This window comes from Trypanosoma melophagium (genome assembly GCF_022059095.1).
Source record: "Trypanosoma melophagium isolate St. Kilda chromosome Unknown ctg20segment0, whole genome shotgun sequence".
Lineage (NCBI taxonomy): Eukaryota > Euglenozoa > Kinetoplastea > Trypanosomatida > Trypanosomatidae > Trypanosoma > Trypanosoma melophagium.
This window is the reverse complement of record NW_027125150.1, coordinates 40,848-64,433: the sequence shown is the minus strand read 5'-3', so window position 1 is coordinate 64,433 and position 23,586 is coordinate 40,848. Positions and strand designations below refer to the sequence as shown.

The 23,586-nt window shown below is 39.7% G+C and overlaps 10 protein-coding genes across 10 annotated transcripts; all 10 read left to right on the top strand.

The window, feature by feature from the left end:
* Window positions 1–25: 25 nt before the first annotated feature.
* On the top strand, window positions 26–2,779 carry LSM04_008411 (Vps52; the record flags this gene model as incomplete). The annotated part of the gene is made up of 1 exon (XM_067331253.1): window positions 26–2,779. One exon carries the CDS (start codon window positions 26–28, stop codon window positions 2,777–2,779), a length of 2,754 nt encoding a protein of 917 aa, XP_067192242.1.
* A 607-nt stretch (window positions 2,780–3,386) lies between these two features.
* Window positions 3,387–4,688, top strand: LSM04_006693 (Inosine/uridine-preferring nucleoside hydrolase domain; the record flags this gene model as incomplete). The annotated part of the gene is made up of 1 exon (XM_067331252.1): window positions 3,387–4,688. The coding sequence occupies one exon, from the start codon at window positions 3,387–3,389 to the stop codon at window positions 4,686–4,688; it is 1,302 nt and encodes a 433-aa protein (XP_067192199.1).
* A 796-nt stretch (window positions 4,689–5,484) lies between these two features.
* On the top strand, window positions 5,485–6,915 carry LSM04_005338 (Cyclin; the record flags this gene model as incomplete). Its single annotated transcript, XM_067331251.1, has 1 exon — window positions 5,485–6,915. The coding sequence occupies one exon, from the start codon at window positions 5,485–5,487 to the stop codon at window positions 6,913–6,915; it is 1,431 nt and encodes a 476-aa protein (XP_067192166.1).
* A 1,728-nt stretch (window positions 6,916–8,643) lies between these two features.
* LSM04_002670 (Tetrahydrofolate dehydrogenase/cyclohydrolase) lies at window positions 8,644–9,555 on the top strand (the record flags this gene model as incomplete). Its single annotated transcript, XM_067331250.1, has 1 exon — window positions 8,644–9,555. One exon carries the CDS (start codon window positions 8,644–8,646, stop codon window positions 9,553–9,555), a length of 912 nt encoding a protein of 303 aa, XP_067192112.1.
* A 781-nt stretch (window positions 9,556–10,336) lies between these two features.
* LSM04_008563 (Ankyrin repeat-containing domain) lies at window positions 10,337–12,313 on the top strand (the record flags this gene model as incomplete). Its single annotated transcript, XM_067331249.1, has 1 exon — window positions 10,337–12,313. One exon carries the CDS (start codon window positions 10,337–10,339, stop codon window positions 12,311–12,313), a length of 1,977 nt encoding a protein of 658 aa, XP_067192246.1.
* Window positions 12,314–12,979: 666 nt separating this feature from the next.
* On the top strand, window positions 12,980–13,861 carry LSM04_001075 (Cleavage/polyadenylation specificity factor subunit 5; the record flags this gene model as incomplete). The annotated part of the gene is made up of 1 exon (XM_067331248.1): window positions 12,980–13,861. The coding sequence occupies one exon, from the start codon at window positions 12,980–12,982 to the stop codon at window positions 13,859–13,861; it is 882 nt and encodes a 293-aa protein (XP_067192076.1).
* Window positions 13,862–14,320: 459 nt separating this feature from the next.
* On the top strand, window positions 14,321–14,917 carry LSM04_004541 (uncharacterized protein; the record flags this gene model as incomplete). The annotated part of the gene is made up of 1 exon (XM_067331247.1): window positions 14,321–14,917. The coding sequence occupies one exon, from the start codon at window positions 14,321–14,323 to the stop codon at window positions 14,915–14,917; it is 597 nt and encodes a 198-aa protein (XP_067192153.1).
* Window positions 14,918–15,190: 273 nt separating this feature from the next.
* Window positions 15,191–16,930, top strand: LSM04_002290 (GTPase Der; the record flags this gene model as incomplete). Its single annotated transcript, XM_067331246.1, has 1 exon — window positions 15,191–16,930. One exon carries the CDS (start codon window positions 15,191–15,193, stop codon window positions 16,928–16,930), a length of 1,740 nt encoding a protein of 579 aa, XP_067192103.1.
* Window positions 16,931–17,407: 477 nt separating this feature from the next.
* Window positions 17,408–19,684, top strand: LSM04_003329 (uncharacterized protein; the record flags this gene model as incomplete). The annotated part of the gene is made up of 1 exon (XM_067331245.1): window positions 17,408–19,684. One exon carries the CDS (start codon window positions 17,408–17,410, stop codon window positions 19,682–19,684), a length of 2,277 nt encoding a protein of 758 aa, XP_067192127.1.
* A 288-nt stretch (window positions 19,685–19,972) lies between these two features.
* LSM04_006917 (uncharacterized protein) lies at window positions 19,973–23,008 on the top strand (the record flags this gene model as incomplete). The annotated part of the gene is made up of 1 exon (XM_067331244.1): window positions 19,973–23,008. The coding sequence occupies one exon, from the start codon at window positions 19,973–19,975 to the stop codon at window positions 23,006–23,008; it is 3,036 nt and encodes a 1,011-aa protein (XP_067192205.1).
* Between the last annotated feature and the right edge of the window lie 578 nt (window positions 23,009–23,586).

Here is a 23,586-nt window from a genome sequence, read left to right as displayed (position 1 = left end):
TGCTTCTGCAGAGCGTTCAATTAAGATGTTAACAGAGGGAGAACTGGAAGAGTTGGCACTTGTTGAACTAGATGAGAATTTCTTGGAAACCAATCTACGCAACGGTAGTAAAGATAAGGCGTTGGATGTAGAATTGAGTCAACGTCTAGTACAAAGTGTATGTGATGAATTTGTTAGTACATTTCTTGGTGATGATGGTGTGGCTACACTACACCAGTTGTTGCAGGAGTGTGATGCCTCACTTGCAGACATTGAACACGTTCTTCGTCGCTTTATTGATAACTTAGTACGCATTCAACAAGATATTGGTGATGTGCGTGAACGTCTTAAACATGTTCGTGTGCAACTTCACAATAGACGGTTAGTAGAGAGTTTAGTTAAACTTGTTGTTTCGCGTATTGTGGTGCCGCCAGATGTTGTACGTGTTATTGTGCATGGTAGTGAGGAACAGTTAGGCACGCAGTTTAGATTAAGTACACAACAGTTATTTTTACTATTACAGTACCGCAAAGAGGTTGGTGTTCCTCTTGGTCCTAATGGGGCACGTGTGTCACTTATATCATGTCCTTTCTATGCGGAACAGAGAGAGGTACTTGATCGACTTGCGGTGCACACTTGTGTAAAAGTACAACGGTTTCTCGTACGCAAGTTAGTTTCACTGGAAGTGCCAAACACAAATGTATGGATACAACAGGAACATGTACTAAAACCACAGACGTTCTATGTACATTTTTTACACTCCGTCGCACCCCTTCTCTCTCCAACACCATATTATTATCATCATTATCATGAACTAGAACGGAATAGTAATATGGAAGATGAATCTCCAGAATGGCTACCTTACCGAATTACGAAAGCATTATATGATGAGTTTCGCTTTAAGTATTGTCGTATTATGTCACGACTATATCATGTTCGTATACGACACTATGTGATGACATTACATGCATTAGAAAAAGCCACACAAACGGTACCAACAGGATCTGCACAGGTATACATATTGCCTTTACTTACAGACCTACAAGATACAATAGTAGAACAAAATTTTGAATTAGGTGAACGAGGGGATATTCTGGATTCTGTGTTTTCACCGCCCCTTGTACCAGCTGTAGAAATGGCAAAGCGACGTACACACTTTTACGAAGAGACATTTCGTTCATTAAATTGTCTCCTATGTGATGTTGTGACACATGAATTTCTTTTTACTTTTATGTTTTTTGATGGAGATATGTCTGTTTTCGTTGATGTTTTTAAACCTACTATTCAGTTTATAATTGACTACGTAGCAGAAGTTTTACTTGGTCAAGGTGATGGTACAGTATTACGATTTATTCGAGAAGAGTATCACTACGCCTCCGTTAATACAAATTGTCGCTACGATTGTTACGGTCTATTGCTGCTGATTCGTATTTGTCATGACTTTCGTTCATGCATGAGAGATGCGAGAAGGTTGAGTTGTTTGGAGGGATTCTATGACTCTTTGCTGCTTCTTCTTTGGCCGTTATTTCAGCGTACATTTGAACGACAAATGCTTGCACTACGATCCGCTGATGTGGCGAGTCTTGCACGTATGGCGTTACGCAGAGGAAAAGGCAGTACATCTGGTACTAATAGTAATAGTAATAGTAATAACAAATATGCATGGGTGTCATATGTGCATCCGCTTAGTAAACGCTATGCAGCCTTTACTACTGCTCTTGTAACCATAATTCGTGCATCTGATGTTATCATAGAATCAGGTAATAACCGAAGATCATCATCGTCATCATCGATGAATGGAACCATGAAAACAGCAACAAAAATAGTAACCCCAATGGAAAGGGAAACAGAAGCAAAAAAGAATAGCGATACCACTACTACTATTATTACTGGTACTAATAATAATAATAATAATAGTACTACTACTGGCAATATTGTTAATGATGGTGATGTATTGGATTTTGCTGAACTCCATCGTGTGGCAGTGCGTATGGTGGAGGACGAACTTGCGAGTGATGCAGCGGGTAGTGCTTCCCGTTTTGCTGTTCTCATTGGTAATCTTTCGTTTATGCGTGTGGAGATTGTCCGATTGCTGCAGGAAATGGGCCGACACCTAGCCTCACATGATGTGAAGCATCCTGAAATGCAACACCTCCACGGAATTGCGTTTCTACTAAACAACATTTATTGGATTTTATCTGTGTGGCGCACGTCTACTCTTCATGCAGCTTCTGTAACTACTACTACTACTACTACTACTACTAATACTAATACTACTTCAGGTTCTTTGACGGGTGAGAGAGATGTTGGTGTGGATGGCGCTGCTGCTATTGCGCTATTTGGTGATGACTACGTTGCCATGCAGGAGTTGCAGCGAACGCATCGTGCTGAGTTTGTTGAATCTCTTGTGTGCATTTACTTTCCCTCTGTGTATCACATTGTACAACACGATGAACTGGCGGAGCAGAACCCGACGGAGGTGCTTGCGGTGGCTGATACATTCACGCGTGAATGGAAGCCTGAGTTAGACGACATGTGTGCTGCGGTATGTTCAATGTTGTGTGATGTCACACACGAAAGAGAAATTCTTGCGCAGGTGTGTATGGAGGTACTGCTGTGTAATACGCGTTTTCACGCTTGTGTATCGCGGGCGGTGGAGGCTTCTGCGGGTGTAGCAGAGGATGCGAGACGTCCTCTTCGATCATTTATTGTGACTAATCAGCAGATGTTGCAACACATGAGGACACTCGCAACGATGGTGGAAGATGAGGATGAGAACGGGGAAGATGTGAAGGTGTGATGTTGAAATATATATATATATATATATATATATATATATATACACATCAGATAATCTGAAATGTATTATAATGTGCTTTCTTCCTCCTCTTCTTTCGTTGCTTTTACTGTGGGGCTTTACAGAGAAAAGACGGTGAGTATGTGTTTGAAGTTGTTTTGTTTTTCTCTTTTTTTAAGTGTTCCTTCTCTCTTGTTTTTGTCCACTCGTTGCTTTTCTCTATCGTGTTTTGCTGCGATGGTGCATGTCTGTATAAATATGAATATTTTATTCCTTTTTTTTTTCCTTGTGTTTTCAATGCATGGCGGTATTCATACATTTGCTTATTGTTGTTGTTTTTTCTTGCTTATTTATCCTGTTAGTGTAATATATGGTATTCTCTTTCGAGTTATTGTGTTTCTTTTTTCTGCTTTTCTTTTCTCTGTTTTAGTGATTTATTCCAATTACTCTCTGAATATTTCACTGGTTGTAGTCATAGGGAGTACACATATTTACATACACTCTCCTCCTTTCTCATATATTTATATTTATTTGGTGGAGAAACTGTTCCTTCTGTATTCCCACTCCTTAGTATAATAATAATTATTATTATTCTGTTAGGACGGTGTGTATGGATCGTGTGTGGGCATTGCAGTCCCAATGGGTTGATCTTCCACAACCACGCAAAATGAAGGCTCTTCTTCTTTTTGTTGCCGCCTGTTACGCTATTGCCCTTTTCCTTCTTATTATATTTGCATTCGGCAGCACTACAACCGCCCGCAGAACACCAGAGGCGGCAGTCATCTTCACAGAGGCAACTCCAGGCGGTATAGCAGCTCTGCGATACTTGTCGTTGCGACGAGATGTTAATATCGCCGCAGTTGTACTCACCGTCAATGCGTGGAATGTTAATGTGAATGCCGCACACGATAACATTCGTGCCTTCTTTGCAGCAATGCGGGAGGAGGGAATACTGCGGTATAATGTGCCAGTGTACTATGGAAATAGTCTGGCACAAGTAAACGCACACTTCCTAGATGATATAGCATTTACGACAGACACCGATCCCTCCACTGGAAAGGCACAGAATAATACCAGTTCTTGTACTTACCGACGTGTTCTTAGTCCCGATGCGTTAATGGACGCGGATCGTCTCTTTGGTGGAGCAGAGTTACTTGATACCATACGTATTAACGCTCCCACTTCAACTTCCTCAAAAGGTAAAAATAAGCAAAATAGTAATATCAGTCAATTAGAGTTCTTTGATGAACCCTTGTCGCGGTATTTGGCGCAGAACATGGTAACGTTTCTGGTGTTGGGCCCAGCAACTGATGCGGCGTGGTTTTTGCAGAAACACAAAGAACATAGAAATCATGTGCGTTCTATTTTTTTCGCGGCTGGTGCTATTAAATCCGATACGGATTTACGTTTTTTGTACCCACCAAATTGTCGTGCGGAACAACACGCTTTCTTCGATCCACATGCAGCAAATTATATTTTAAGTGGTGCCCATAGTATTCCTGTAGAGATGTTACCGTTAGATGCCACACCGCAATGGCCAAAGAACTTTTACAATTCTTTTATCACGGCACGTGCATCTGTATCATCATCATCATCCTCTAAAGTCCCAGTTTCGGCTCAAGTGGTGGCACGGGCTATTGAAGGATACAACAGAAGACTGCGAACAGATGGACCGCTGCCTGTTGCGGTGACAGCAGCAGCTTACTTTTCGGATATCTATGTACGTGATAAGGCAACTGTAGCAGAGTTACCCCTTTTAGTTGCAAACGGCGTTGCCATGGCTACGGATGGTATGATTGGGACACCTAGTAAAACAAAGAAGAACGGAGTTTTTAAAGTGAAGGTTATTTTGCACTTGCAGGAAGCAACCTTCTGGAAACGTTTTGAAGCAGTGGATGGTTTAGCGAAATGACAAGGGTAGTTGTTTTTTCTTCTTTTTGTTAGTCCACTCAATGTTTTTTTTTCTCGTTTGGTATAGGCTGTATTATTTTTACCTCCCTTTTTTGTTCGTTACATAGTCTCTTATTTTTGTTTGCTTGTTGCCGTACATATATATATATATCTTCTCTTTTTGATTCTTTTTGGTTTACTGTAGTATATTAATTAATATATATATATATATAAAGGGGACAGCAATAATAGCCACGAAAGGGCCCAGACGCTGTCGTAAGGATAAAGTAAAGAAAAGAAAAAAGAGAAGTGGAGCCTCTCAAATTTTCTTCTTGTATCTGTCTTTTATTTTTCTCTCTATCCCGGTGAGGGAGAAAGAAACACGTGAGCGATTGGGTTTAACACCTTGATCTCGTTTTCACACGCATAGACATACACACACATTCGTAGAAGTCTTATTTGACAACTACACAATTAGACACATACGTAGATAGAAAGGTTAAGAAAGAAATAGGAGTCTATAGATTCTTAAGTTTTTTTAAAACTTATTCTCTCTTAATTTCTTTCTTTCCTTCTTTTACTTTGTACTTGTGTCTCTGTGCCTCTGTCTGTATCTGTCTGTGTTTTCATCACGGGTAGAAGAGGACTTTACACAAAATAGAAACGAGATTGCTGCAGGGGAGAGAGATATATTCAGGTTTTTTTCTTCTTTTGGAGGGAGAAACTATTTTTGAGAAAACTACAGCACTCATATACACGGTCAGAAGAAAATTTCTTTGATCGCAATTGACTCTCAGGAATAAAAGGAGCTAGATACAATGAACAATAACAACAATAACAGCACACTTCAAGCGCTTGACATCAATGTTCAGCGGTATGCCAAGTCTGAACTCCTTGCGCTTCCACTACCCCGACTACTACGTGGTTCCATGTGTGGCCAACAACAACAACAGCAAGAGGAGCAAGAAGAGCAGCGTCAGCAACAGCGGTATCTTGGGTTTAGCGACGCATTTCTGCGTGCGACATCTCCGTTAAATTACGGTGAGGTTCGATCGGAGTTGGTGCATGTACTTCTCCAGCTTGAGCTCACGCATGGCGCTGGCAGTTATGGCGGCACCGGGGCCTCTGCGGAGGAGAAGCGGCGGGTGTTGGAGGCGGCGCTCTCGCGGCTGCTGCTGGCGGCGTCGGAGTCGACTCGGCGACTTCTCGCGGGGGTCGTGGGCGGCGGGCCGTTGAGTCTCCGCGCCGCGGGGGTTCTCCGCCAGCGCCGCCGTCAACTGACGGCCGGCCTCGGGGGGGCCGCGGGCCTCCAGACGGCCGCCCGACTGGCGCTGCTGCTCGGCGAGACCGCAGAGATCCCGCAGTGGCTGCGGCGGCACTGCACAGAGACGACAGCGGCTACGCAGCAGCAGGTGGAGGATTTACTCTTTTTGCACGCCACAGACAGTGTCGCGCTGTGCCACGCCGTACTGCAGATGCAGATGCCACAGGAAATGGAAACCCCGTTTGATTCACACTACTACAATGACGTGGTGGATGATCTTATTGCGATGGGGGATGAGGAGCCGCAGCTTGGATTGATGCAGGGCATACAACGAGATATCACCCCACAGGTACGCGAACTTCACACAGAGTGGATGTTGCAGGTAGCTATGGCATCTAATGTGAAACTAGAGACTTTCTTTCTCGCCATAGCGATTTTGGATCGGTACCTCTTAAGAGTGTATGTCCAGAGGGATCAACTTCAACTTGTGGGATGTGCCGCATTACTACTAGCCTCAAAACAGGAAGAAATTTTTCCCATTTCACTTCGTAGCCTTGTTCGCTATGGCGCTGACCGTTTTACTCTTGAGGCACTTGTATCTGCCGAATGCCAACTTTTCTCGTTCCTTGGCTTCGATGTGGTGTTGCCTACACTCAGTGCGGTAGGATTAGGTCTTTTACTCTTACAGGAACCTACCCCTAGTGAAAAACAAAAGTGCTTTCTTCTCTATACTCTAGCCACACTTACTATTCGTACATACTACCGACAATTCAAACTCTCATCTTTAGCTGCTGCCGCCGTATACTTGAGTCGTTTCTGTTTTAATATTCCTTCAGGGAGACCAAGTGAAGAGGTGCGTACCTTATTACCAATTGTCACAGCTGCACTCTGTCGCAATCCTGCAATGGGTCCTGGAGGAGTATATGACATATTTGGCAGAAGTATCTTTCATGAGGTGAGTCGTATTAGGTTACCAGATATTTAGTTATATATGTGTATGTGTAGATCACGTAAATTCTACCATGGAAAGAATACCATAAGCACAAACACAAAATATTCTTTTTATGTATTTATGTGTTCATGTGGCTTATTTGTAACTCTCTGCGGGAGAATGACTCACAAGTTGAACTCCTTATATGCATGTGAATGTACCCTTATTGTTCTTATTATTATATCTCTATATGATGATGAACATTCACGCATATTCATGTGAAATGCAATTTTTTGTCTTATGTCTCTATGCATTTGTGTTGCAACTTTCAGTCATTTTTTTTCCCCCATATGCTTACTCAATTTAGACATGTCTGTGTCTTTTTATGCTTCTTTTCTGCGGTTTGTGGTCGTATCGCCTGATTTCGATGCTGTTACACATAGAGCTCCTTTTTTTTTCTACACGGTCAGAGTCGCATTGCGCTCACTCCCACTCTTATTTTCTTTCTGTCAACGGTTTGGGCTTTTTTTTTCTTATCTTTCTTTCTGTGATGGTATGTGCGCGCTGTGTGGTTTTATTTTTGTTTCTTTTTTTTTTTTCGTTGTTGTTTTTTCATAGAACCAAATATAAGCATATACTCGCATACATTTACATTACACGCTTTTCTACACACATACACTCGCTTTGGGCATGTACTGGTACTGAGAGAAGTGTCAGCACAACATAAAAGTAAAAAATGGACTAGTTCTTTACCAAACCATACATATATTTATATATTTAAAAAAAAGATGGATAAATACATAATTTCACTTTCCTTTTTGTTTTCTGAGGGTTTGGTATATTTACTTGTGAAAGAAGTAAATGAATATCAAACTTGCATGTGACTCTTTTTTGTAAGCAGGTGTATGTATATGTGTGTTTCTGTGTTTTTTCAGTATGTGTATGTGTATGTGTATGCCGATTAGATAAACACAATGACACGCGTGCGCAGAATTATGGTAACTTTTTTTGTTTCTGTTGGTTCCTTCATTTATTTCTTCCCCGTGATTCTTTTTTTTTGTTTTTGTATTTAATTTTTGTGTGTTTTATCCAGGTTATTTCGGGTGGGTATATGCTAAGATGTATGTGGTACGCCGTTCGTGGCGCTGCAAGCCGAGTCATATAACTTTTTGATTTCAAATATCTTGCATTGGTGAAAGACAACAAGAGATCTGTGAACGCAAAAAAAAAAAAACATAATATTAACTTTATCATTATCATCAACGTCTAGAAAGCAATTGTTATGTGGTAATTAAATTTTTTTATCTATTTTAAGCCACTAATAAGTAAAAAGAAAAAACAAAGGTCAGTTAATATGTGTTGTTTTTTTGATTATTTATTTGCGGCTACAGAAGTGCGTTGATGGTTGCACATTATATTATTTCCTTTTTATATATGTATGAGTTTTTGTATGCTTCACGAATATTATCTTTATTTTTCCTACTTCCTCGTTTGACACATCTACCTCTACATATTGTGAAGATTTGTTTGATATATAGATATTAAATAAAAGAAAGGAAAATATAGGCTTAGCCAAGAAGGTGAAGGATACGTATATACGTCCAAATAAAAAAAAATATTCTTTTAAGAATATAGTTTTATCTATAGAAAAGAGAGAAACTATAGAACATAAGGCAGCTTCAAGCTTATCTATCTATCTATTTAACGAGTCTGTGAAAATCAATCATATATATATATATATATATATATATATATATCTAGTGTTGTGTGAACATCTAAAAAATGTCTGAAGCTGTTGTTATTGATGGTAAGGCATTAGCTGAAGTCATTCGCGATGAAATCAAGGAAGAGATTTCATTACTGAGATCTAAATATGGTGATGTTCGTCCAGGTCTCTCTGCTGTAATGTGTGGTGAACGGAAAGATTCTCAGACGTATGTACGGTTGAAGCGCAAGGCGGCGGAAGAATGCGGTTTTGCAACATTTAATGTGGCACTTCCTGAGGACACCACACAAGAACAACTTGAATCGGTACTGAATACACTCAATGCCAATCCTGATGTACACGGTATCATTGTGCAACTACCACTCCCCTCACATATTGATGAAGCTGCCGCCATTGGAGTAATTGCACCGGAGAAGGACGCTGATGCCCTTCTTCCCATCAATGTTGGACTTCTACACATTAAGGGATGCGAACCGCCATTCCTGCCGTGCACGCCTGCTGCTGTGATTGAGATACTTAAACGCAATGGTGTGACTATGGCTGGAAAGCGGGCGGTAGTGCTTGGTCGCAGTAATATTGTAGGTGCTCCTGTGGCTGCGCTATTGCTAAAGCAGAATGCCACCGTCACAGTGGTGCACGCGTCAACTCCGCTTGAAGACGTGGAAGATATTGTGAAAGCCTCCGACATTGTTGTCGCGGCTGTGGGAAAGCCTGACTTTGTGCAGGGCGAGTGGATTAAACCAGGCGCTGCTGTAATTGATGTTGGCACTACACCCGTGGATGATCCAAATACCAAATCGGGATACAGACTGGCGGGAGATGTATGTTTCAACACCGCACGGCAGCGGGCGGCCCTTATCACACCCGTTCCTGGAGGAGTTGGGCCTATGACTATCACCATGTTGCTAAAGAACGCTCTCATAAGCTTTAAGCGGAAGCTGGAACATGCAGAAGTAAGCAAGAAGTGATTGTAAACTGAAGAAGAATGAAGGGAAACGAGTGAATCCTAAAGGGTATGGGGGAAAGAATGAAAGTGAAAAAAAATAATAATAGATGCATATCTATCTATGGCGAGGGAGAGAGAAATAGAGATGGGAAAAAAAAAGAACAAGGTGACGGGTAACCCTCGATGTTATTTCTTTCGTTTTTCTCTTTAAATTCTTGTTTTTTTTTTTGTTCTAAAGAAGAGAGAGTTGGGAGTGAGGTAGCATTCACAAGTAAAAGAAGTCTTTCCATACACAAATATTAGTTTTTGAAGCATACTGGGAGAATTTAGAATTTAAGGGTGTCATGCTTAGAGGACATTCGTTTTTGACTGATATTGAAATCAATGATTTTGCCTTTTAACTATTTTCTTCATTATGTGTAACATTTCTCTTTGAGGAACATTTCTTATACAGGGTTTTGTTTTAATTTCTGGACCAATGCACAGAGGTACATATTTATATGTATATTTCTATACATTTATGTATCACTAGGTGTGTGTGCGTGTACGTGTTTGGTATGGTAGTCTGGATATTCTTCGGAATCCTTGTAGAAAAAGTCTGTGTTCTTTTTTTTTTTACTTTATATATTGTTGCCCAGTTATCCACTATTTCCCTCCTTTTTTCTCTTTCGTTATTTCTCCTTCCTTCATTCTTTTATCATTACTACCAGCTGAAGTCAAAGCCAATAGTAACCCACGTGTCCTTTCTCACTTTTATTTTCTAGCTTCCATTTCTATTACTCTTTCTGTTTGTTTATACATTCATGTCTTTCTCTCTCCCTCTCCCGGCGGGCGGAGTGGGCGGTCCGGATGCGTTTGAGCGGCTGGGGGCTTTACAGGCGGAATTGGCAAAAGTCGAAAGTCGGCTGCGGGCCCTTCGCCCCGGTGGCGATCCCGAACCCACTGAAGAGGCCGATCCCGCCGTTCCACACATGCTCTCCGTTGAGTTGTGTCAATTGGCAGGCGTCGGTGATACCGTGGGCGTGCGTATTCTTCTTAACTGCGGGGCTAACACCGATAGCAGGGATTATAACGAACGTACACCATTGCATATAGCCAGTAGTAAGGGATATGTGCAGATGGTGAAACTGCTTCTCGATTTTGGTGCAGATACCACGCTTACAGATAAGGATGATAAGACAGCATTGAATTTAGCAGAAGAGGGAGGATACGATGAGGTAGTACAACTATTACTAGCACATGCTGATCCACAAAAAATTGTTTGTGTATGTGGTAAACCAGTAGAACCTCCTAAATACAGTCCTCTCGTACCATCACATCCAGACTTTTCTCAGATACCACAACCAATGATGGGGAATCTTATTGTAATTATGGTTGGTCTCCCAGGTCGTGGTAAAACCTATATCGCACGACAGATTAAGCGATATTTTCAATGGAACGGGTTAAAAAGTAAAATTTTTACTCATGCTGAGTATAGAAAAAAATTTTCATGTGATGAATATACTACTGGATATGAAATTACTCCAGAAATGGAATGCCGTATTGCTAGTGTTATAGCGCATGACGTAACTCAATTTGTTGCAGAAGACGATAGTGTAGCAATATTAGATGGTACCAATTGTACATCCACACGTAGAATGGCTTTAATGAGTAGTATTAATAATACTGGTCTCATTCGTCCAACTCGTGTAGTATTTGTTGAAGTAATAAATAATGACACGACAAAGGTACTTCAAAATGTGAATCACATAAAAGAAATGTTTCCTGATGCGGAAGAAAATTTTGTTGAAAAGTACTATGAACGTATAAGACAACAAGGGCTTATTTATAAGACTCTTAGCCCAGAAACAGATAGTGATCTCACTTATATTCGTATTGAAGATCAGATTACATATTCACTTAATAATATTTCTGGGTGGATGCCATCAAGACTTGCATACATGTTACATAATTTAAGTCATTCTCCTGGAAATTTATATCTTACACGTGCAGGAGAATATGTTGATTTTGTTTCTGGTCGTATTGGTGGGAATTCTCAGCTAACAGAGCGTGGCAAAGCCTATAGCGAAGCATTATTTGAATACTTTCAAAAGGAATTAGGGATGAATTCATTTACTGTAATGAGTAGTTGTGCTCTTCGTTGCACAGAAACGGTACACTACTTTGAAGAACAGAGTGTACTTCAGCATGGTATTAGTCCTACTAAAACCGAGAGTATTGCTGAACCTAATGGTTCTGGTGATACTGCTGCTACTAGTGAAGAAGATAAAACAGTTGGATTAAAACTTAACTGCCATGTGGCATATTTTCCTACTTTAGATGACATTAACCACGGTGACTGTAGTGGACAATTGTTATCTGATGTTCGAAAGACAATGCCAGGTACTTTGCGTCTAATGCAGGCAGATCCATATCACACCGCATGGCCTAATGGCGAATGTATGCATCAAGTATTTAACGCACGTCTGGAGCCACACATTCATGACATTCAGGCTAGTACACAACCTGTGCTTGTAGTTTCACACCTTCACTTACTTCAGGGTCTTTACTCTTATTTTGTGTCTGAAAATGGTGAATTTGTGGCACCGCAGAACGCATATGAAATTGATATTCCATTTGAATCTGTTATTAAGATACGATTGGTGGGAGTAAATCGCGTAGCGGAAGTGATTAACCTTTCAAAGGAGGTAGAGCGTATTATGTTGCACCGCACTGGGAAAGTTACCTCAGCACCACAGATGGCAGGCACGGAAGTTTTTCGAAAGTTCTTTAAGAGGTAAAGTCTATCTTCTTTGATGTTGCATTTTAAGTTTTTATTTTTTATTTTTTCTTGTACTGGGGCATCAACAACGTCAAGGAGAAGGAAAAAAAAAGAAGAAATGGAAGAAAGAAAAAGGAACGAATAGAAAAGTGTAAAACACCACAGAATCAAAAAAAAAAAAAAAAAAAACGAAAATGAAAATAATAAGAGTGAATTAAAGGATAAAATATCCTTTTTTGTTGTTGTTATTTCCTACTGCGGATTCTCTTTTTTTTCTTACACTGTACTATAAGAGAAGAAATCTTTTGGATTTTCGGAAGGTATTGATAAGACACAGTGTGTACCATGAAAGCGTGTTCCCTTTCTTTGCGGTGCAGAGATATATATGTGTGGAGTCGTGCTTTCTTTTTTTCTTTTAAACAAAGGACTGTTGCATTTTCATTCATTCCCTCTTTTTTTTTTCTGAAATCATTGGTACTGCTCTCTTTTCTTATCTTTTTATTTTTGCTCCTGCTGTTGTTGTGTTGATTTCATTTATTTGGTGTATGTTTTTTTCTTCCTTCATTTATTTTCTAATACAATTCATTTGATAAATACACACATACTAAAAGTAAACATATAAGGGTTAAGGAAATAGAAAAAAAAAGGGGTGGGTGTGGCAAGAATAGATTTAAAGGATTTTCAAATGTCAGTAAAAACAAAGATAGATGTGTTCCCGTTTGAGGGTTACTTACTGCAAGATCCATCTGTAGTCAGTGTTATGCAGGCGGTAGTGCGTGGAAACAAAGGAGGCGGCAGCAGCGGCACTAATGATGGTAGTGGCACTGCAAATAAAAGACGTGATGGTGGTGGTAATAACAATACCAAAATAGTAGAACGACGACTTCGTACACCATTTGAAAAACTTATGAGTCTTAAAGCTCGTTGCCGTGAAGAGCAATGTGTACATTCTGTTGAGGGCGTTCTGCTTGTTCACATTCATGATCACCCGCATGTATTGTTGTTACGATATAACACCACAAAGTCATCTAGCCAACAGCAACAACAGCGTGTTCTGCCAGCGACGAATACAAATAACGTGGCTGTGTTTCGTCTCCCTGGTGGCCGTTGTAGAAAAGGTGAGCCGGAGGATATGTGTTTATTACGTAAGCTCGGTAGAGACTTATTAAATGAGGCGAAACGTCCACCATCGTCTATGCGCACAGCGGAGACGGAGCATCCAGAGACAATTGTAGAAGTTGGCAATACACACAGTGGAGCCACAGCCGTTGTCTCATCATCGTCATTTCGTGTGGGTGAAGCATTAGCACGATGGTACAGACCGCACTTTGATCCATTTATGTATCCCTACATTCCCGCCCATGTGGCAGAGAGTGATGTGAAGGAGGTGCGAACAGTGTTTCTAGTGCATATGCCCCCGCAGATGATGCTTACGGTTCCCCACCGGGATGTACAACTCGTTGCCGCTCCATTGTTTGACTTGTACGATAATACGGCGAAGTATGGTCCACTTATTGCATCCATTCCAACACTACTCTCACGGGTAAACATTAACTACTGCAAGTAAATGGAGAGAGATAAAGAGGAATGATGGTGTGGTGGGGGAATTATAATCACAGAAACACAGGTGAGGAGCAGGATTCACAAATTATGGAATTCTATAGTGATTCTCTTCTTCATATATTCATTATTATTTTTTTTGTTCCTACCAAGTAGTTATTTTCTTTCTATTTATTGTTTTTTTTTGATTTTAGTTATCTTTCCCTCTATACGATATTCTCCCGTACTTTTTTCCCCTGATTTCTTGAATATGTAAAGAAGTTTATATAGATCCACAAATTACAAATACAGGGAGAGGAAAAAGAGAGGCAATTCGTTTTTTTTTGTAGTTGTGTATAACATTATCGAAAGAACAAAAGTTAAACGGAAGAAAAAAAAAAACACAGATTGGAGTGAATCTGTGTCATACACGCAGAGTAAAGCTGTTGGTGAGTAGAGATTAAACGATAATAAAAGAACCATCACAATGGGACAGAAACCAACGTTAAATGCCACTCTGCAGCAATGTGTGTATGGCCGCGATAAAGAGGGTCTTGCACAAATTTTCCGAGATCATGAGTCCGATATAAACTCTTCTGTCCTCGATGAAAAGATTTACTGTCAGCTCATTCTACAACAGTGGGATTCTGATACTGTATCGAAATTTGCCAAACTCGCCAATGATGATCAATTAGCTGTACTTATGGCAACAGCAGTTCTCCAAAGTCATGTGGTGCCTTTAGCACCTCTATTTGGGTTAATGCGAGATCGTGAACGCACAATAGAGAGACATCAATTACAATATTTGTTTCTTACTCTGTGTGAACGAGAGAATGTTGATGGAGTTCGAGCTTTTATCAAATATAAATGCTATGATCCCTCTGATTGTCGTCCTATTCGTGCGGTCGTGCGTGCACAGCTGAACAAATCTAGGGTGAATGAAGAGTTGCTTGAGATGGTATTGTCAGCTCACCCACAACAAATAGATAATGTTCAATATGTCCGCACAAAATTCCTTTCTGAGGCCAAAAATGATGAGGTTCGGAAAATTATTGATGGGCATTTGTTTAATTACGTACCGTAATTTTATATGATCATCTTTATGAGGGGATACATTTATTATTGCTGCAAGTTTTTTTTTTGCTTGAGTTTTTTTTTTTAACCCTTCCTCTTGCTCTTTTTTTTTTTCATTGTTATCCTTGTCTTTTTCTTGAGTTGCTTCTATTTTTTTCTCCTTTTCTGGCATTTTGATATATATATATATATATATATATATATATATATAATTTTTTTTTCTTTCCTCTCTCGACTGTTGTTTTAATAATGTTTAGTTTAAAAGATCGGACTGAAGAGAAATATGAGACGCTCTTCTCTTCTGAGTTCCCTACGCATAAGGCCTTTTCTTTTAGCTCCTGCACGATCAACACCAACGTCATCTGAACTCTCATCGTCATTATCATCTTCATCATCAAAAGCAACAAGAACGACAAATAGTTCACCTTTCGCACTACCGTTAGAGCGACAAATTAAAGGAGGACTCAGTGCAAACTGGCGGGAGCAGGTAAAACGATCTGGTTCTATTCTCAATGATATTTCCCCTGCGCTGCCGGATAACAGTCGTACAGAAGAACAACGTCGTCGTGTTGCTGGTTGGCAGCCTGTGGTGAAATTACTAGGTGATCAAAAACTTCGTGTGGCTATTGTTGGACGTATGAATAGTGGTAAATCTTCCTTATTTAATTTACTAAGTGAAGATCCAACAATGCCTGGGCGAAAAAATGTAGTTCGTGACTTCAACGGTATAACACGTGACTCTGTTGAGGGACATGCACAGTTGGAGGGAATGCACTTTACAATTATTGATACTCCCGGTATGGTGAATGGGCGATTGGTGGAAGAGGCATTTCGAACAGTGGAAACTGCAGATGCCACAATTTTTCTGACAGCTGTTGATGAAGACATTTTACCAGAAGAGCGAGATCTAATTGAGTATTTACATTTAAAACGTATGCCAGTATTGTTATTGGTGAATAAAATGGATCTTGTTCCACTAGACGAGGAAGACACTGTGTTGCAGCGTTATAACGAACTTGGACTTGGAAATGCTATTCCATTCTCTGCAAGACGTAAGTCAGGACTTGAAATGCTTGCAGCTGTGCTAGAACCATTATATCATATTCACACGATGCACAAGATTGAGAATGACTGGGATATTGAAGATTTAGCAATGCACGGTGATGAAGCTGCAATGGAAGAAGTGCGAGACCGTAACTGTACTGATCGATTTATTCGGGTGGCGATTGTTGGCCGAACAAACTGTGGTAAATCAAGTTTAATTAATCGACTAGTGGGATTCGAACGTAATCGGGCAGTGGATGAAACAAACACTACTCGTGACCCGGTGGAGTTACCATGTATGTATAAGGGACGTAAACTAAAACTTATCGATACTGCAGGTTTAGCAAGACATCGTTATCGGGCGGAACGTGATTTTATTGGTCGAATTCATGAACTTTCAGTAAATGAAATCCGTTACGCTCATGTAGTCATAGTTGTATTCGATGCCACAGAAGGACATCCAAATAAGTACGATATGGCAGTCTTACATTCCGTTGCTGCAGAAGGTCGTCCTTTTCTACTCTGTGCAAACAAGTGGGATGCGGTGTTGGATCAAAGTGCCACTGCAGAGGCGATTGATTTTAAAATAAAACGACAAGTTCGAGAAATTAAATACAGTAACGCCGTTGTAGTTTCCGCTCACACAGGATTGAATCTCACACTATTAATGGATCAAGCTTTATTATTATATGATACATGGAATAAACGTGTATGTCGTGCTGAACTCACTCGTCTTTGGCGCAAAATGGAAAAGTCTGTTATTATTCCATATCATGTGGCTCGTATAGGTCGTATCACGCAAGTAAACACACGTCCACCGACTTTCCTTCTGCAATTACAAACAAAGAATGATGCCAATACACTTCCCAAGGCACTGCAGGAGATGGTGAAAAATACATTGGTGGAGGAATTTGATTTTAGTGGAGTTCCTATTCGTCTTATTCAAGAAGTCAAGGACTCTAATCCAGACTATATTTAATATTCTCATACATAAATGCATACAAACATACGTGTATCCATGTAAAAAAGGCGGATAAATAGAAGAAGAAGAAAAAAAAGGGAAAGAGAAAGAGATATTTGAGGGTACTAGGTAAATGAAAAGGATACCACTTTTTATCTCTTTCTTCTTTTCTTGTTCTTTGTTCTTTTGTTTTGCTTCCATTATTTTCTTAATATTATCTTTATTATTCTTGTTGAACGTGTTTCTATCACAGAGAAGAAGTCTGGTACTCGATCAGCGGGGATGTTGTGTGCAGACTAATAAGACAGTAGTCACACTTTAAATACTTTTATAGTATGCCCAGAAAATTTAAAGAAATCTGTTTTTTTCTTTATATATACGTATTACTATCGTTCTTGTTTTTGTTTTTATTAAAGGGTGATTTCGTTTTTTCATCTCTGCTGTTATTATTATTATTCTTGTGAAGCTCAAGGAAAGGCTGAATAGCGCATAGGCATGGTAAAGAGACAACGATCGAGTTCCCGCCGGAGTGCGGGGGACACGGACTCCAACAGCAGCAGGAGTAATAGTAGAAGTAATGGCAAAAAGAACAACAATCACAACCACAATAGTAATAATAACAACAACCATAACGTTTATGGTACTTCTAGTCGGGAGGGATCTGTACATGCTGCTGCAAGCAAAGAATCGTTAGGAGTATTTTTATGGAATGAAGTTGGTGTAATGCCCTACACCTGTTTGTTAAAATATCTGCACTATACCTGTGGTTGCCTCGCCATTGAGCGTGTGAAACATTCTAAACGGCATTTAATAGATAATTTACACACACGTATAATGACCTTTTGGAATAGAGAAATCTCCTCTGTTAATGCAGCAAAACAGCAAGAGCTTAATGATGTCTTTCATCCACACATGAATGCCATGATTGAGCGTTTATCATCCTTAGCTGCGAGTGATATGAAAGCAGGAGAACTCTGTCGTGCATTTTTGCAAATGCTTGAGGTATTTGGTTTTCCTGAAGAAGATAATGTAGAAGAGGCACAGCTGCTCACAAATGTACGTAAAGCTGCTGAGTTGCATGCATATTCATATCACAAACGTACATCCCATCACTTAAGTGTTCTACCACGATATGAGGGTGATAGACGTACAGAGGAGCAACACCGTCTGCCGCGGGCCGGTCGTGTGGTGCACTTTCCCTCTCCACACCCACACCCGGATGTAAACACTAGTATTCAACTGATTGAGCCAAAGAAGCGACGACCACCACTAGATGAAAATCGCATCTTTTCACATCCAAAGAAAGCAACTTCATCAGGAATGGAAGATTTTCTCGTGGATGAGGAACTGCAATATCGTGCTCTCGTGGTTCTCGGACGGCATCTTGACTCATTTGGTTCTCTTCAACACCTCTCACCGTTTCTTCGTTTTATGTTGTGGAATATTCTTGATAGAGATGAGGAACTATTTGATAAACTTAGCATAAACTATTCCTTAGCTGGTGATAAGGAAACCCAACAAAAACATCAACAACAAGAAAAATTAGATTCTTTACGACGTCGAGTAGCAGAAAAGCGTGCAGCTTTTGATGCTACTCGTACAGTTGCTCGGGAGTCTGCAGTACGTATTGGATGGTGGGCAGTAAGTGCGCATTGGCGTGATCAAGTGTTGCGTGTATTGGAAGATGGTGAAGATGCAGATTGGTATTTATTGCGAGATTCTGCAAAAACTGGTTCACATGCTATTTTTCCAAACTATGCAGTTACTTCTGTTATTAAAGATACTGTTTTAAAGGCACTAAGACGTGTGCGTGATGGTTATGTGGACTGTGGAGTGGAAGACACATCTGAATGTTATGATGTCATTACACATGTACTGTTTCCATTATTAGAGGGCACCACACCCTCTATACCTGATTCATTTCTTAGCGATGATGCATCAGATGAAAGTGATTCTAGACAAAGAAAAGAAAAACAAAAGGAACAAAAACAACAAGAGTATCAACAGCTTAGAAGACGTGTTAGAAATCTTATGAAAATAGGAGAATCATCTCAACAATCTATAGAAGAAATTGCAAGAAGTACACGTTGGAATCTTGACTGTGTTCCTTTATTACCACAAGATGGAACAACATGTGCGTTTCTTTCAGATATGTTTGTGTGGCCATTGCAATGTTTAGCGTCACTCTTAGAACAGATGGCTATGGCGCGTTACTCAGGAGATGGTCTGAAAAAGTTTGTTGCTGCTTTTATTCAATCTAATTGGAATGATGAGGAATCTGTTCTTGAGTTTCTTATACGACGTGAACCAACAAATATCTCAATCGCCTCATTTGTTGGGTTTCCACGCCTTGTGCGGGATGTATATACATCGGCACATTGGCTACGTAATGATAAGTACTTTAGTGTGGTAGTAGAGTGCCGCAGTCAAGGTTGTGCTATGACTACTAGTACTGTGGCATCTAACTATCTACAATGGCGAACTCTCTCTTCACTACTTGGTGAACTTGATTACAGTGATGATGTCCTTGCACTTACTGTGCGCGGGGCGACACCAAACGCGACGGCGGAAGGTAAACTATGGAGTGTTGCTGAATTGCAATCTATGCCCAGAACATGTGTGGAGGGTGTGGCTCTTATGTTAGCACCTGATACAGATCCTCTTTGCTTTTCTGCTTCAATTGCCATAGCTGCTGATACTTCTAATGGTGAGGATGCTGTAGCCTCCGATAAGGAGAAGAGGGAGGATAAGAAGGAAGAAAACGAACGTTAAAAGGCATTTTTTTTCTTTTCTTTTTCAAGATTGTGTGTATGTTTTCTTTCTTCTGACATCTTTTTTTTTTTTTTTTACATGCGCTAAGTATCTGTTTCTCACTCAGTTATAATCTCCATTGTTCTCTTATTCGGATGTAAATCGAATTATTTCTGACTTTTTTTTGTGCTTGTTTGTGTTTTTCATATATTTTACTATCTTTTTTTTTTTCCTCTTTGAATTAGTTTTTTCCTATTGTTTTTCTTTTTTTTTCTTTTTTGTTTGAGGACAATTGGGATGGAAACCCATATGGTTTCCTTGGCTTCCCTGGAAGAAGTTGCTACAAAAGCAGAGACTCTTCGGTCATTTCTTCGCGGTGCCTTTCTTGATGATGCACCTCGACTTGAAGTAACTATATTTAACTATCTCAGAGAAGTTTTAAATAGTTGGTTAGAACCTTTGTTATTATCATCATCATCTGAATGTTCATCACAGTCACTAGGTGGTCTTCGTAATATCATTGAACAGTATTACCTACAAGAAATCTTTGCCGCACTCCTCTTTCTAGCAGATGAGACGTTTATGCAAAGTGGTTCTGTTTCTATTGCAGAAATACCAAAATTAAAAAATTCATCTGTACAGGATTCGGCCTATTATGTGGACTTTCACACAAAACAGTATTGTGGGGAAATGCTGCTTTATCTTTGTTTTTCTCGTATTTGCCGAACACATCATGTTGTACGGGCGCTTTATCCACTTCTCCTATCTAATAATGGAGATGATGGAGTTTCACAGAATCATGTCAGTGAGGGTCTCTTTACATCGCCTCGATTTTTCAAGAAGAAGAAAATTATTTCTAACCTCCTTAATGGAGTTGTTCTTGGACTATCCGATGGTGTTAGTGCAGTAGTTCGCGTGTTGTTACTTGATGATCGTGTAAAAGATGATATGACAGCTGATGCTGCTAAACATATTGCACATCTTTTCGTTACCCCCTTGCGCAGTGCATGGATTTTACAAGAGTCTTTAGTTGTAAAATACTGTGAAAATTTTTCAATAGTAGATCAAGTTCGTCTACTTTCTGAACAATTAGTGAATCTTACTGTATTTCACGCAGAAACTCCCGAAAATAAAGATAATAAAGAAGAGTTAAAACAACAGATGCCTCTCTTTTTGCAAAAACAACAGAATTTGAAGAATACATCTCTTTTGAAACCAGAGACATTAGAAGAGCGACTTCACATATGTGTGGCAACTATTATTAATACTGCTGTACATCTATATCCTCATAGTGAAGGAAAAAATTGTTTTGATCGTAGCTATAAATACTTTTCGCTATATAATAAATATTTGTTAACTCCTTCTTTTCGAGCGCTTTCGTTACAATCAGTTACTTTGGGTTGTGAAAATGATGAAGTATTGCTTGCACTTCGTCGTTTTGCTGCTCTTGCGAATGGTTCAACTCTTGGACCATCAACAAGAGGTTTATTACTCACATTAGCCCCCATATCGCCTGGTTTATTACAACTGATAGAATTTGGTGATACTATCCCTACGCCACATCGTGATATTTTACATCGTATTTTAGACTCACTATGGAAGATGGAAATTCAATTTGAAGAAATGGCGTACATATTTATTCGAGGGGCTTTTGTAACTGTTCGTGGATCCTTTACGATAGACCGAGTTCAATTAGCCATGTCGGTAAACTTCAGCCAAGTGTCTTCAAGTGTAAGTCGTCTGCGTGGATTACAACGTCTTATCTTGCATGAAAGAACACCAACTGATTTTATCTGTAAAGTACTTGAGGCAGGAGCTAGAGAATGTCAACAACGGGCAGCCTCTTCATTATCGGTTGGTATACAGAAAAAAGAAAAGTTAAATACATTTCTTTTCACGGCAGAAGAGCTAGAGTCTGAAGATGTGAACAAGGATGAGGATCTCATGTTGGTACGGATGATTGAGGAAATGTGCATTGGAATGAATGCAGATATTTTGTTTGGTACAAGAGTTACACTTGATCGTGTGTGTGATGTGCTTTCTACAGTGGCGACCATTAGTCCTGTTTGTTGGAAATGGGTAATGCTATTATTGCCTCGAATTCTCGGAGTAGATGTTATTCATTCAATCTTTTCTCAGTATTCAACTACTGCGGAGTCTTGCAAACCAGCACGAGCATTGCTTATGCGGTTAAAACGGCTGGAAGGTATTATTGCTGCTATCAGTGATGAGGATTTCGTATCAGAGTCTTCTATGATTCTTAGAAATGCTGTGGCAGCTGTTCAGCAATATGATACTGTGATGAGTGAGGAAGAAATTAAAGAAGTAAGGGATGCAACTAAGGCTCGATGTTTCAAAATAGCACGATCTATTGAGGAAAGCCTCAACGCTAAATCTACTTCAACACTTGTAGTACATCTTCTTGCTCTAGCACAGATTGCGGAAGAGAATGCCTGGAATATGAGTAAGTCATTATCTGAGATATCAAATAAGGACAGTAATAGTAAAGCGGATAATAATAATAATAGTAATAATAATACGGAAAACAATAATACCATAAAGTCTATACAGAAAATGATGTGGTTACTTGCTCGTGTACTAGCTGAAGTAGATGACGCATGTGCGGCAGTGAATGCTTGCAAAACGATTGTGTGGTGGTCTCTCGCGCGGAAGGAATCATTAGATTCTTCTTTTATTGGAGAACTTATTATAAACTTACTTAATCTTGACGAAAGTAATCCATTGTCATTTCGATCAGTGATTCCTTCAGAGACAGTAGGAGTAAGAACAACAACAACGGCAGCAGCACTGTTACCACAACAAGTAAGCCGTCTAAAAGTGCGTCTGTTGGATGTTTTACTTGGACTGTCTGACTACGATGCAGAAGGACGTACATTACGAAATATTGATGATTATTGTAAAAAGACGAGACGATGTAGTTTGTATGATATTCTTATTGAATTATGCAAACCGCAAGTTAGTGATATAGTACAGGTGGCAACCATGCACTTTCTTGGTCATTATGTTGTAGCCACATATCCCCGTGTCTCACTTTCTTCTACATGTGTACTCTGTGTGGATGTATTTCGTCATACACCGCATGAGATGGCAAAGGCTGCGTGTGCCTCAATGTTATCAAATATTGTAATTTCATTTGAGTCGATGGGAGTTATCGCAACTTTGAGTGATGTGGATGTGACATTGTTGCACAATATGGCAGAAGCGTTTCGGAGTTACCGCTGTGCTGCAATAAGTGAAGGGATTCATGAAGAAGTGATTCACCAACATGGAGATTGTATCCGAGATGTGCTGCAGCGAGAATCGCTTGTGGTGCGTGAGATTTAATGCTATTATTTATGTTCAGTTCAGTAAAATTCTTTTTATGGTGATTTATATTTCTCTACTTGTGTGTGTGTTTGCTTGTTTGTTTGATGTTGATGGTTTTTGGTGGGAGGGGGAGGAGAAGCGAATAAAGTGCAAGTCCCTGTATCTATTGAATGCGTAGGTAAGCGGTGTGTATTTTCGTGTTTAAAAGTAATGAATAAAAGAAGGGGGAGGAAAAAGGAAAGAACCCCTTTCCTTTCCTTTCTTTTCCTTTCATATCAAACCAGTGGAATATATATATATATACAATAGAAAATTACTGGGTTACAATGTTCATGGTATCTGTGTGAATTTGTAAAGGAATACAAATTTCTCTCATGTTTAAATATCATATCCTTTTTTTGTTTGTTTGTTTCGCTCTCTTAGAGTGTTGAGGCTATAGGAGTAGGTAAAAGAAAAAAGGGAGAATAATCAAAGACAAAGGTAACCTTTCTATATTTAGTTATATACACACAAATTAGTAACAAAAAAAGGGGGAAGAGTTGGAAGAAGAAAACAAAGCAGAAGTTGTTATCTTCACTTTTTTCCTATTTTCTATA